This window comes from Hyperolius riggenbachi, chromosome 5 (assembly GCF_040937935.1).
Source record: "Hyperolius riggenbachi isolate aHypRig1 chromosome 5, aHypRig1.pri, whole genome shotgun sequence".
NCBI classification, from domain to species: Eukaryota; Metazoa; Chordata; class Amphibia; order Anura; family Hyperoliidae; genus Hyperolius; species Hyperolius riggenbachi.
Window position 1 is genome coordinate 121,745,719 of NC_090650.1, and position 15,135 is coordinate 121,760,853.

A 15,135-nucleotide genomic window follows, 5' to 3' on the forward strand; every position below is an offset into this window, starting at 1 on the left:
AACAACTGCACTGTCTTTTTTTATTTACATATCCAATCACTGAGACACCTCAGCCTTGCTTGTAAACACAAGTAATCAGAAGGTGTTTCTGATAATCAGCTAGGCAGGGAAATAAATGGAAGAGGAGGAATAAATTATGGATAAAAATAACTCCCAGCATTCAACTCTTTGGCACTCTTTGGCACTAGGGCCAATGCTCCTAAAGTATGTGATAACTACAAACCATAACAGCATCTATTGTAACAGTAGGGAGTGCGCTGGACATAAATTAATATGGTAATAGAGTAAAGCAAAACGTTTTTTATTTTATTTATACCACCATATCATTAAGCAATTTTCCAGGTAATATATCCACTCATATATATAGATTACTGCATATACACTTTTCAAGCAATCTCTCCACTCACATATACATTCACTCATAGAGCGTGCTGGTTCCCCTAAAAATGCTCAAATCAGCATAAAAATATGTGTATACATAAAATTGGTTGTATAAAAAATTTAATAAATTATATACAAATATCTGAAGGCCTTCTCCAAAAATTGATGGCTTTTTAGGCCTGAGTTCATAAGCCCATAGAGTTTATTTCGTACTGTAGCTATTTGTCCAATCCTATCAACGGCTATGTACAGCCTTTGCACCTTAAAGTACGGAAGTTCCAATCTCCGCTCCACACATATTTTTATGCTGATTTGAGCATTTTTAGGGGAACCAGCACGCTCTATGAGTGAATGCATATGTGAGTGGAGAGATTGCTTGAAAAGTGTATATGCAGTAATCTAAATATATGAGTGGATATATTACCTGGAAAATTGCTTAATGATATGGTGGTATAAATAAAATAAAAACTTTTTGCTTTACTCTATTACCAAATTAATTTATGTCCAGCGCACTCCCTACTGTTACAATAGACCTTGTTTTTCATTGAGACAGGGAACAGGGGGTAACCCTGTCCTGGAGAGTTGCAGCAGGAGGCAGATTGCATTTGTGGAGGTTTCCACACTAATAACTGGTCATAAAAGAATCTTAGGCAGCGCCCTCCAGTGTCTTTAGAAACCATAACAGCAGAAAAAGTTTTGCAAGTTTTGAATGCAGGATTAGCATCGTTATCACTTAATACACTCAGACCAGTTGCTGTTGAAATTTGATTTTTATGGTGACAATACCGCTTTAAGGGTGCGTATGTGCATGAGTACAGTCGCCTGCAAGGATCAAGGATTTGATCCCTCAGGTGATAGTTTGGGGTTGAGCACTAAAGCCTAGAGGGTAGTGACGTGTCTGTTGCTATGGAGGGGGGAGAGAAACATGGTAGTTTCCAGCAGGCAAGGTGAGGAGGAGAATAATGCCCTCATTATGCATGTACCATTGTCTGCGTTGATTTTGCAACGCACGGTACTCTGCTAGTGTTAGTACCAGCAAAACTGTTGTGCGCCCCTAATGGGGGCGCTGCTTGTAGCTGCAGATTGTACAGCCGAGCGGCCCTGGCTCCAAAACATCCAGTTGAAGACGCTAGTCACGGCTATTTACATGGGTGCTTATAGCTGCACCCAAACAAAACAAATTTTATAGAGTAGAAAACACAAAAAATTACCAGGCTTACAAATAGCAGAATGATCCACTGAATATTTGAGATTGTCCAGATTGCTAACAGGAGAAATATTAAAGTACAGTATCATCTTCATCGTTCAACAGTGCACAGCAATTACTGAAATAACAGTTGCTTAAAATAGATTACCCTGAGATTGTCCAACCAATTTGATTAGTATCTTAGCAGTTTTTTCTTATCTGCAGCAACTGCCTTCCTTCCTTTACTCACACTTCAAGTGTTTATCTCAGTATTAATCACTTTGATTGTGTTACCGTTTGTTGGTAGGGCTGTGTTTCAACTAGAGAGCAGAATGGACTTTTTTTGTCCGTTCTCTGCTCATTACTTAGCAGAGAGCAAACGGCTCCTATGTATAACACTTGTGTGTAATCTTAGGCAGGGCGGATGCATACCCCCATAAAGCCTAGGGGGGAACGCATTTGCCCCCGGGCTCCAGCCGCTTCATTGCGGACCAGCAGTGTGGACATTATGAGAAATTTCAGCACTGAAAAGTAATTAATTTACTGATGTAGGCATAAAGTAGATTAAGGCTCCGTTCCCACTACACTTCTGCGATCTCACGACGTGGGTACAGACACGCGATCAGACGAACGGTGTTTAGCGGCACTAACGACCCTCACGGTGGATCTTTAAGATCACCGACAATGCCACGGAAAGTACGACAATCCCTTGACTTCCCGTTCGGACCTGCTGTGTGCTGTTGCGTGACGTCACACATTCTCGCCGGCAGAAAGATGGATTGGGGAAGGCTCATTGTCAAGGGACGTAGCTGGATCCATCTTGCTGCATCGCTACGATGAGTATTGAGCTTGAAAGTGCACTGTTTAAAGCAGACTGGAAGCAAATCAATAGGAATGTTTAAAGAGCAATCAAACAACAATCTGAAAAAAGTTAGACATGGTGTAATTTGAAGGCCCATTGGTTTCTTGTGTCCAGGGATTTCTCCATTACTATGGTCAATGCATTCTTATCCCAAAATTTAATTCAGCATTTTTCAGTATTCAACATTAGTTAACACTTCTCTTGAGCTATGTTGACAGCAAACATGGCAAAGTACAGTCAGGATCAGCCTCGGACTGACCCACCGAACTGCCGATGATTCCATCGGTGGGCCCCGCCTCCTGGGGGCCCCAGGGGGCCCCAGAGCCGGCACAGCGCAGGAAGGGGGGAAATTGGGCACACAGAGCGGCGGGGAGGGGGAAGCTTCCCCCCCCTCCCTCACCTAGGGGCCCCCCCTTCCGCGCTCCCCCTTCCGCACTCCCCCTCCCTCCACAATGTCAGCCAGCGGCAGCGAGCGGAGAATAGCTTTACCGGCATAAAGACATGTCTTCAGAGGAGATCCATCGCTCTGCGTGCCGCTGGCTGGTCTGGTCTCCGTCTCTCCTGCAAGGCTGCAATGCACTGACCAATCACGCTCTTACAGGAAGTACTGTAAGAGCGTGATTGGTCAGTGCATTGCAGCCTTGCAGGAGAGACGGAGACCAGCCAGCGGCAAGCAGAGCGATGGGTCTCCTCTGATGACTGATGTCTACAGTCTATGTCATCATGCCGGTAAGCTTATTCTCCACTCGCTGCCGCTGGCTGACATTGTGGAGGGAGGGGGAGTGCGGAAGGGGGAGCGCGGAATGGGGGGCCCCTAGGTGAGGGAGGGGGGGGAAGCTTCCCCCCTCCCCGTCGCTCTGTTTGCTCATTGCCCCCCTTCCTGCGCTGTGGGACACCTGTGAACTGCGGCCTGCCTACCTAAACTGGGGGGGGGGGGCTCCAGGTGAGGGAGGGGGGAAGCTTCCCCCCCTCCCCGCCGCTCTGTGTGCCCACTGCCCCCCCTACCAAGCTGGGGGGGGGTCGGGGGGATATTAGACCTACCTCACTGGGGACACCTGTGACCTGCCTACCTAAACTGGGGGGGCTCCAGGTGAGGGAGGGGGGAGCTCCAAGTGAGGGATGGGGGGAAGCTTCCCCCCTCCCCGCCGCTCTGTGCCCACTGCACCCCCTTCCAGCATGGGGGCCCCCACTAACAGGGGACCTGACTTTGTGGGGATATCTGCCACCAATTTGATTGCATTTTGTGGGGATATCTGCCGCCAATTTGATTGCATTTTGTGGGGATATCTGCCGCCAATTTGATTGCATTTTGTGGGATTATCTGCCGCCAATCTGTTTGCATTCTGTGGGGATATCTGCCGCCAATTTGATTGCATTTTGTGGGGATATCTGCCGCCAATCTGTTTGCATTCTGTGGGGATATCTGCCGCCAATTTGATTGCATTTTGTGGGGATATCTGCCGCCAATCTGTTTGCATTTTGTGGGGATATCTGCCGCCAATCTGTTTGCATTTTGTGGGGATATCTGCCGCCAATCTGATTGCATTTTGTGGGAAAATCTGCTGCCATTTGACTATTTGATGAATTATCATGAGGCATGTAACTACTTGATGATTTTATCTAAAATGTATCTGGTCGGACCTAATCTCTGTGAATAAAACCGCTACTTATTTTGTGTGGTGCGTGGCGACACCCATTAATTTTTGCTGCGGCGCGCTGCGCGCGCCGCATGTGGACATATCCCTATTGGACACTGTCCTCAGAAGTGTTTAGAATCTATTCCCTACCATCAAATCATGCAACATTTCTAGAGTACATGTATATGTGAGCCCAAAATGGGATGGGGGGTGGGAGGGGGGGCGGGCCCCAGGCTGAAACTTCCTCGGTGGGCCCTTAGTGTCCCAGTCCGACCCTGGTCAGGATGATCTAATCATTGGATTGAAACTAAAGAGCTACTACAATCGTTATGTTACTGTAGATTGCTTTGGATCGCTGTTAATAAGGGAACTATGCAATGCAAAGAGTTACAAAGTGTTCATGGTTTTCCTGTTAGCAGTGTCTCTTGGTCCCCACCCACACAAGCAGCCGTATAGCTGTGAGTCACACTAAACAAAAGGCAAATTTATAGATATGAGCCAGCTATTGCTAAAGGAGGAGGAGTTACTTCAACTTCTTGGCAATGGGAAGTTAAGCAGTCACTTGGCAAGAGATAAACATCTCCACAGAATCTTTTTTTCAAATGGATATGTACTGAAGCTTAATTAATAATTATTCTTTTAACTCTCTTTGAACACAGCCTCATTCCAGTCCTGTGATCTGGAAAATGAATCATCTGCCTTTTTAAAGCCCACAAATAAGCAAGCATAAGCAAAGTAATACATCACTGCAGTATGCCTTACAGGAGCACAATAGGGAATGTTCCTCAGTGTACTGCAAATATAAGCAACAGAAATTCTTCAGAAACGTTTGCGTGCTGAATTTGACCACAAGATAAAGCACAGTAGTAATGATCCTATGCAAAACTTAGACATGTGGAATCATCTCATGTTTGACCTCTTATGTAATAAAGAGAACCTTTCAGTAATAACCATTTGTAACAATCTGACTTTTCACTCCATAGCTAAACTATATATATATATATATATATAATTTTTTTTTATTTTTTTTTTTATTGACATGTTCTACAGTATTTTACATAATACATAGTCATGTCACTGACTATCCTCAAAAAAGCAAACCTAAAGCAAAGAGAAAAAAAATATATTATGATATAGGGAATAGTATGGCCTCGATTCATAAAGCATTACCTCATGCGGTAATGCTGAAAAAAGCAGACTTTACCGACCACTTAGCAAAATGTCAATTCATAAAGGCTGTTACCGCATGAAAAGCTGACATTACCGACCAGGGAGCTAAATTACCGACTTGGCTGCAGTTACCGACAACACATGTCAGTAAATTGTCAGCAAATGTCAATTCATAAAGCCTTCAACATGCGGTAAGCCTGGCGGTAGTTACCGACACCTCTAGTGAGGCGTTAACAAGTTACCGACAGCTCTGACAGCTCTGATTAATGCAAAGTGCAGAGATCCGAAAGTCTGTTTGATTCATCTGTGGAGAGAGCCAAAGAGCCCTCTGTGTGAATCATTTCAGCAGCCAGGGAAAGACTGTGTGACTCATCTGTCTGAGTCATCAGTGGAAAGAGCCGTCTGTGTGAGTAATTTCTGCAGGCAGGGAAAGACTGTGTGACTCATCTGTCTGAGTCATCAGTGAGAGAGCCGTCTGTGTGATTCATTTCTGCAGGGCAAAGAGGGAATCGGGACACTGCTCTACTCTACCGCTCAATGGGCTGCGGTAATTTACCGACCTCCAAGGGCAGCTGGGGAAATCTTTATGAATTAGCACACAGACCGGGAAAATACCGAGTGCGGTATTTTCCCGACAAGTTTTTTGTTATCGCACTGCTGTTTATGAATCGAGGCCTATGTGTTTTTCAGATAAGGATTAGAACATTAGCAGCAAAAAAAAAGTGTATTTTCATTTTCAGTTATATAAAGGTTTTTTTTAAATAACATTACATCATTTTGTCACAGTTGCAGTTTTAAAATATAAAACAAAGCAGAAATAATGACTCTTTGAATTTCCCTACAGTAAAACTTTATCTCAATCCGTCTTAAATTTTGCTGCTGTTTGAGTGCTTCAGAAAACAGAACTGAAATCGACCTTTTGGGTTGAAGAGCTCAGAGAAGTTCTTTTGCATTGTTTAATGGACTTCTCAATATGTTCTGTTTTTATCTGTAAATAAAGTTACATGTGTTTTAATAATTGTATTCAAGTTATGGAACCAAAACAGTAGACAATGGGGGACACGTATTTCAGGTGTAGCATTTCATGTTGGTGGTTTGAGAGTGAGAATTTTTTTTTTTTTTTTACAGTCTTTAATGCAATGTGTTAAAATAAAGCATTTCTACCATTTTTAGGTCTGGACAGGAGTGCACTTACAGTATTTCTTCCTTTTTTGTCCTTTCCTCTGTATTTAGTTTATAGCTAATAGATTATTTTATCAAACTTACCATACACCATTCAATTTTCAAAGCAATCAGCCTGATTTTTCTAGCACATCTGATCAGATCTTTATAGAAAAAATGGGAAATCTATACTGTTTTTGCGATAGACTTTTTTTTTTTTAATTCAATAATTTTTATCAAAAAAAAAAAAGGAAGATTTGATTGAATCGTGTATGGGCAATTTTACGCAGACATTTGTGCTCAATGGCAACTGGTGCGTGTGCAGTGGTGTGAAGCTACAGCACGTGATCAGACCCGTCCCTCTGATGCCGAGTCACCTACTTGCTCTGAGGAGGCAGATGCACTCTGGATCCACTCTTTAGATCACCCATGTCACCCCCCGCACACTGTAGAAAAGTAATTGCTGGGGCATTAGTGATCCAGAAATTGAATTGGAAATTGCTAATGTTGTTTAACCTTTTAGGATGACACAGCTCTAGCCCCACGAGGACCGGAGCCTTTTTTTTCTATTTTTACTTTGTGATCACTGTGATTGGTTCAAAGTGATCACAGGGTCAGAAGCCAATGAAATTGGCTCCTAATCAGCACACAGAGCTCTGCTGTTATCATACAGCTGAGGTTAGCGGAGATCACAGCTGGAGCACACAGGCACAAAGAGGGGAAATCTACATCCTGTCAAAGGTCATAGATTTCACACCACATGGTCCTGAACAGGTTTAAAAATGTTGGGGACCGTGGTTGGACCAAGCCATAAGCATTCTCATCAACATTTTAATATCGACAATGTGGTCAGATTTTTTTTTTCTTTTTTCAGAAAAAGTGTTTGTATAGTTTGAGTACTGCTACAGAGTCTGAAGACGAAATGACCTCTCCTGAAAACTAATCCTGTAAGAATGAATCAGTGCAAATTAAAATGATTACTTACAGTACTTGTCTTTGTTTTACATGCCACAGTTTCTCTGGTACCAGTTTGCCTAGCCTGTGAGTTTACTTGTCTTATCACTGATTTTCAGCTGTCCTCTTTAACTGGGCTTGAGTAGAGCAGAGCACTTCCTGTGACCCTTCTGTGGATCTCAGAGCTGTGTTTTAGCAAATGAGTCCAATATCAAATGTCACCAGAGATGTTACAGTAGCATCTTTCTCATCAGTGTACACTTTCAGCATGCTGACATTTAAATCTCCTTCATTTATGCTTTCTGAATGCCTGTGAAGATCATCAAGCTGCAATATTTGAATCATGGTAGAAAATAACTCTTTCCTAGATTATGTTTGTATTGTCTTATGAAGCTAATAAATCAGCATTGCGTGAACACCGTTTAGCTCTCGCTGAGTAAGTTCTAATGGTGGTTAAATAGCAATACGGCATTTACGGAACAGTAGTTGCGCAAAATCTATGATCACACTGAATTATGAACTGCATTAACGCTTTCATTCTGTTTAACTGCCTGCTATTACATGAAGAACTCTAAGTTGACCTGATCTCAGTAGCGTATTGTACCGTGTTAGCCATCGTTTGTCTGATCTCTGGATCGACTTTTTAAAAGGTAGTTGTTTATTCTCAGAGTCAGGATTTTATGGATAGATCTTTGTCTGCTTGGCTTCGTATATGCTCTAGATATTACTCTTACAAAGCTGCCGTGGCCAGGAATTTACAGTTTGTACGGTGACTCCGAGATATCTGGATCATCTTACCTTCTCACCTGAGAGCAGGCCAAGGTCATTGTTCTTCTAACTTCTCTTATCCCATCATGTGCTGTGCTGTCACCCCCCCCCCCCCCCAACCCCTTCCATAGTAACAGAACATGTAGCTAGACTGTAGGCTAGCAATATGTCTGTGCAAAATTTGTCTCCTGGGGGTTACAATCATTGTGTATGTGTACCTTCTTTAGATACTGACTGTTAATTTTCCCTTAGTAGGCAGAATAAGCCAGTTCTCTGCACAGGCTTTCTTCTCCCTGGCACCTTCTGCTGTAAACAGTGTTATCCCAGAGAAACTTAGTTTCAGGTGCAGGTAATGTCATTTTCAGACTTTGCAGAGAGCAACATGACAACTCCCATGATACAAAGACAGCACATTCTTCAGCTCTGTCCGGCAAGCTGTGCTGACATATTAGTGCATTAGTAGAACAATGTTATTAAACTTTGTTAAGCATGGAAGAGAGGAAGTGAAAAAAAAAATGTAGTTCAACTTTGTCTTAAGAGCACCATCAGGCACCTGGTAAAAAGGGTGCTTCATAGACCGCAATGCTAATGTTGGCTGTGCTGGTGCCTACAGGGTAATATGGGTGCCATAGTTGCCAATCTCTGGTGGTAAGTGCCATTGTCGGGGCCTGACAGTAGCTGCTCAAGTGAGGGAAGATATTTTAGTGACCCAGACAGCAATAAAACATTTTTTTAATAGCATGGAGAAATTCTGTGACATTTAATTGGCATTATTGACCCTACTGAGAATAGTTTCCACATTCCCCGTCCCACTTAGCCGATTTTCTGGCCGATCGATCAAAATCGATCGATCGATTGCAAATCGGTTGGCCAATCGACCGATCGACGGACGATTTTGATCACTGGCATGGTGGAAAATCTAGGTCGATCTGATGAGATTGCTTATCATTTTGCATTGGCCCTAATGGAAATCTGATGGCAAAAAAATGCCATCAGATCGAATTTCAATAGCTTTCAAACTGAAATCTATTAGAATTCTATCCTAGTAAAAAATGTTCTAAAAACACATCAGATAGATAAGAAATCCATCTGATGATCTATCTGCTGCTATTCTGACGAGTGTATGGGCACCTTTAAGATAAGATACTCACCACTGTGTATCCATTTTTATCATGCTAGAAATTGTATCTGACTATATCTGGAACTCATAGGATGTGTTCAGAAGAGCATAGCATAGGTTAGCGGGAGCTGCAACAAAAGTACAGGACATAATATATTGATGCTTTACTTATAAAGGCAAACTATTCAGACTAGGATAGCAGTGATGTATGGTGGTGTGTGGCATCTGGCTTCTGATAGTCTGATGTTACTTTGATATCTCATCATATAAATGTGAACCGGTCCACAGAAATTGATTGCAGTCTTTGACCTGTTCATTCTGAGCCTTGACCTTTAAAATGCAGCAGACATAATGCGAATAGGTGCCTATTGAGAATATGTTGTATCATTGATGGCAATGCAATTTTTTAAACTTTTTAGCTGAAGGTTTATGGGTGCCGTAGTATAAAAGTTCAAAAAAAGTGTTAAAGTTTGTTTTAACAATTTGCTTAACGTTGTGAATATTAAACCATGGCATATTAGGTTTAGGTGATGATGATGATGATAATAATAATAACAGGTGATTTGTAAATGTGTCAAATGTAACTGTGCTATTCATAAGTACCTACATGTACTTTTGTTATCCTAAAAGGTATGCCAAAGTCTCGCTAGGCAGTAAAACTATAAATGTCAGCCATGTGCACAGTTCTCTATGCCTGAGAGACAGTAATTTCAAAGTCATATGAATCACCATCACCCCTGAGGGTTTCCCTAATCATCACAACCTTGCCAGAGTGTCAAACGAGACCATTAAACTTGCATTCTATGGGGTCATTTCATGTCAATTATAGCCTAAGCCATTGTGATTATTTTTTGGTAGCATATTGCATTTTTTACCAGTTATAAAATAAATGAATGAAATGGACACATTGACAACTTTGCAGTTGCTTTTAAACACTTTCATGGCTTCCTTGCTTGGACTACCGTATATACTCGCATACAAGCCGAATTTTTGACCCCCAAAAAGGGTGTCAAAAGTTGGGGAGTCGGCTTGTATGCGAGTCTTCCCTGGTGGTCTAGTGGTGGGTGGTGGGTTATCCGCGCCCTGCTCCCCCCCTCCCCGCTCCCCCTGCGGCCGTCGCTGCTATTACCTGCTTAGGCAGCGGCCGCTTCCTAATCCGCGTTCCCCTTCTGAACTTTCAGAGTGTATCACAGCAGCGCGCCCGGCGCTGCTGCTGTGACGATGCAGGGGGCAGGAAAGAGCGGTTCCCCTGGTAACGGCGATACAGATCGCCGCGCTCTTTTCTGCACTCTGCATCGTCACAGCAGCAGCGCCGGGCGCCCTGCTGTGATACACTCTGAAAGTTCAGAAGGGGAACGCAGATTAGGAAGCGGCCGCTGCCTAAGCAGGTAATAGCAGCGGCGGCCGCGGGGGGAGCGGGGAGCGGGGGGAGCACTACCTACCTATGCTGGGCACTATACTGGCTAAACTGGGCACTATACTGGCTAAACTGGGCACTTTACTAGCCATACTGGGGCACTATACTAGCTAAACCGGGCACTATACTAGCTAAACTGGGCACTATACTGGCTAAACTGGGCACTATACTGGCTAAACTGGGCACTTTACTAGCCATACTGGGACACTATACTAACTAAACTGGGCACTATACTAGCTAAACTGGGCACTATACTAGCTAAACTGGGCACTATACTGGCTAAACTGGGCACTATACTGGCTAAACTGGGCACGTTACTAGCCATACTGGGGCACTATACTAGCTAAACTGGGTACTATACTAGCTAAACTGGGCACTATACTAGCTATACTGAGGCACTACCTACCCATACTGGGCACTATACTGGCTAAACTGGCCACTTTACTAGCCATACTGGGGCACTATACTGGCCATACTGAGGCACTATACTAGCTAAACTGGGCACTATACTAGCTAAACTGGGCACTATACTAGCTAAACTGAGGCACTACCTACCCATACTGGGCGCTATACTGGGCACTATACTGGCTATACTAGGCACTATACTGGGCACTATACTGGCTATACTGGGCACTTTACTAGCTATACTGGGCACTATACTAGCTATACTGGACACTACCTACCTATACTGGGCACTATACTAGCTATACTGGGACACACTGGGGGGCTGCACCAATCCAGCATTTCCTACCCCCGGCTTATGTGGGGGTCAATCATTTTTCCCTGGTTTTTCAGGGAAAAGTTGGGGGGTCGGCTTATATGCGGGTCGGCTTATATGCGAGTATATACGGTACCTTCAGGACCTGTATACATAGGCATTTGGATTTGAATTGCATTTTATTTATGTTTAAATAGTGTTTCATTTTTTTTTCAATGGTTGTTTCACATGTGTTTGAATGTTTTTTGGATATAGCCACCCACTGAATTTAATCCAGTTAACTAATAAATGATCTTGACTTTTTTTAGATGATGCAAATTATTCACCGGTCCAGTATTCACCTTTATTGTGCGCATTCTGTGAACAGTTATCAGAAACAACGTGTACAGAGAACAAAGGTTCATGTAAGAGCAACTGTTCAAGAATCTCAATGTGTGAAAGTGTAGAAGAAGTGTGTGTGGCCATTTGGTAAGTGTTTTAATCGTATTTTATATTTTCTAGTTACGTTATGAGTTATGATGTATAACACAGATTTATGTTTAACCACTTCTCCCCAAAGGAGTTTTTACCCTAAAGGACAAGAGCGATTTTCACCTTTCAGTGCTCAACCCTTTCATTTGCCAATAGCTTAATCTCTACTAAGCACAATGAAGTGATCTATATCTTGTTTTTTCACCACCAATTAGGCTTTTTGGGGTTGATATTTGTTTTCAGTAATTACTTTATTTTCTGTGCATTTTAAAGGGAAAAACAAGGAAAAAAATGAAAAAAAAATACACTGTTTCTCCAATTTCATTCCCTATAGTTTTGATATATACACAGCTACTGTACATTAAACCCACACATTGTATCTGCCTATTTGTCCTGTTTATTACAAGACTTGTTTTACTGTTCTCACGTACACGAATGCGGTGACGCATGTGCACGTGCACGCGGGCACGTGCACGCGCACAGCGGCAGCAGCGCTTCTTAACTTATAAAAATGTCCTGGAGCAGTTAAGAGGCTCCAGCAGGACTTTTTAATACACCTGCTTGTCTTTAAGTGGTTAAGGTGTTCTCATAAAAAAATATATACATATTTTATATAATTACTTTGATGGACAAATAGACATATTGGTCCTTATTCAATTCACTTCTTCTCTTAGGTGATATTTTTACACCTTATCAGTCAAATGCCTTTTAAGCCACCTAAGCGAGTATATACTCAGAATAATTTTTACAATAATTTTACTCCTACTTTTTGATGCTTTTTCAATTGCAGAGTGCAGAAAAGTTGAGAAAACATAGGAGAAAACGTGAATTAAATGAGGGCCCTCAAATAATTTCAGTTGAAAGGTGGAAAAAAAAAAAACCTTCACCCTCAAAAGACAAAAAAGGTACCTTAGGTAACCTACATAGCATGAAGAGATAAATGTGCACATATAGTACCAGACTTACTTGGAATTCGACTGTCTTCCCTTATTTTTAGGTTCGGGTCACACTTGTTTTAAAAACGTATCCGTGGGATACTGCAGAATCACTGGAAACGAATTCTATGTTAAAAATAGGACCTGCATCCACTCGTGCATAAACACGGATTGCACACGGATCAGTGTTGTACAGAATGAAAACATCGCAGAGAGTCCGAATTTGACAATTTTTCTCGGACTGGACAAGAAAACGTGTCCATTGCAAGCCTATGAGAACGGACACTATCCGCTCTTACTAGGCTAGTCACCCGTTTCGGCCGACTGACATCATACTCACGCGCCCCACTGTCTATCACCGCCTCTCGGTCCATTCTGAATAGCCTAGAGGCCGACAGAAGCATGGGGGTTTTCCATTGGGCTGCAATAGACGAATGGGAATCCTCAGCAACAGAGAGAATTCTCATTGGTTCATGTTGAAGCAATGAAAATTCTCCCTGTTGCCTGGCAGATTGGCCTGTTTCAGCCTATGGAGAGCCACGCTTCTGCTGGCCTCCAGGCTGTGGAAGGGACTGAGCAGCGGGACAGGAGGTGGGACAAGCGGTGTCAGCGAGACAGGTGACCAGCGATGAGTACTTACTGACATGATCGACATTTGGATGCGGAACGTGCCCTAACATCCAGTACAGATCCATGTCAAACTGATCAGTTTTTCAGAAAACCGGATCCATTTGACAGGGTTCCGATCTGGAACCTGACAAGTGTGGACCGGCCCTCATTCCAAAGCCTCATAGACTAAACTTGGCAGAGGTGGCTGATTGGGGCCATCTAGGCCAAGAATCTAACATTTGTACAGCTGCCCCAATACATAGATCACATTGGGGGCCATATGCAATTCCCTTTTTCTCCTGAGTTTTCTCCTAGGAGATAATTTTTCATCTTCAATTTAAATTAACTTTTCAGCACTTTGCAATTGAAAAAAATATTAAAAGTAAGTGCAAAAGTACTGCCAAAATCATTCTGAGTATTTTCTTGCTTCCTGATGCCTTAAAAGTCACTTTATTGACAAGGTGTAAAAATAACAACTTGGAGAAAACTAAGGAGAAAATGTGAATTGCATATGGGCCAACGAACAAGGGTATTGTCTGCCTCCTTACCCTGCCCTCTAGGAATTGCTCTTTTGTATACAGAGCCATCATCCCTTTTTACCTTACCATAGCAACAATTTACTTTACTTTGGCATACCAGATGTCTCTGTACAGAGTTTGATCTCCCTCTCCACACATGCAACACTAATAGTGTATGTGTTGGTTACTAACCTTAACTAACCTGGGATTCCATGTGGGATTGGCAGATCTTCCCCGCCTTCTTATCTGATTACTTCAATATCAAAATGATTTAGATTGCACCACAAACTTACACTCTTTCATTTTCAGTGTCAGGGTTTTATTGATCTCGGCATGGGTGATAGATATGGGCAGTTCCAATAGAGTCTAAGTGAGCACAGGTCTTCACCAGTGCACCCAGAAAGGGATGATGAACTGTCACCCCTAATGAGTGGCGGACTACTTTGCTGCCTAGTGCTCACCAGGTCACTTAGGGCTACACCACCAGAGACGAGAAGAACAGAAAGGGTACCTTGCCGATAGGGAAGGAGTGCGAAACAGGACAGACTGAAGAAACTATCAGAACTGGGCAAACTAACTGGACAGGACAGATGGGATGGGGCGGATTGGACGGCATCAGCTGAATGGGGACTAGCTGCATAAGTACCGGAGTACTGGGCAGGGGAAACAGGATAAGTATAGAAGTACTGGAAGAGTCAGCCTTGAAAGACAGCCTGAAAGGGACAGATGGGACAGGACAGACAGGAAGGGACGGGCTGTACGGACAGGGCTGCACTGCCAGTGCTGTGGTCAAACCCCACGCTGCCAAATGCGGCCACGCTGCCTGAGGACGCCGACCCTGGAAGTCCTCCGGGTTGGTGTCCACCAGCTACTGAGGAGTTGCCGCTGGACTCACGGACCAGTAAGTAGTGTTATAGTCAGACACCCTCAAAAGGCAAGGTATGTGTACGAAAATCTTCAGCACTGTAGTATTTAATGCAGAGCTCGGGCAACAGTGTGAAAAAGAGGGTCTAGACTGGTCACCACCACTCTGCATGTCAGTTGAAAAAACCTAGAGACTCATTTTCTGTGATTAGAACCTACAAATTCCATTCTTTCCTGCTTACCTGCAAACGGTTGTTTCTGTGTACCATGTGTTGCATATTGTGCTACTCTTCTGATTTTCCTTTGCAAGTGACGCATAATTTGATGAAAAGGAAAAAGTGGTGTGTAACCAATTTCTTATTAT

At 43.1% G+C, this 15,135-nt stretch overlaps 1 protein-coding gene across 3 annotated transcripts in view; it reads left to right on the forward strand.

Annotated features, from left to right (window-relative positions):
- Positions 1-15,135, forward strand: part of TGFBR2 (transforming growth factor beta receptor 2) — a 123,753-nt gene that overhangs the window by 54,377 nt on the left and 54,241 nt on the right. For all 3 annotated transcript variants that reach the window (XM_068236205.1, XM_068236206.1, XM_068236207.1), the window contains exon 2: positions 11,683-11,842. In XM_068236205.1, coding sequence (XP_068092306.1) covers positions 11,683-11,842 — 160 coding nt within the window. The remainder of the gene's footprint in view (positions 1-11,682; positions 11,843-15,135) is intronic.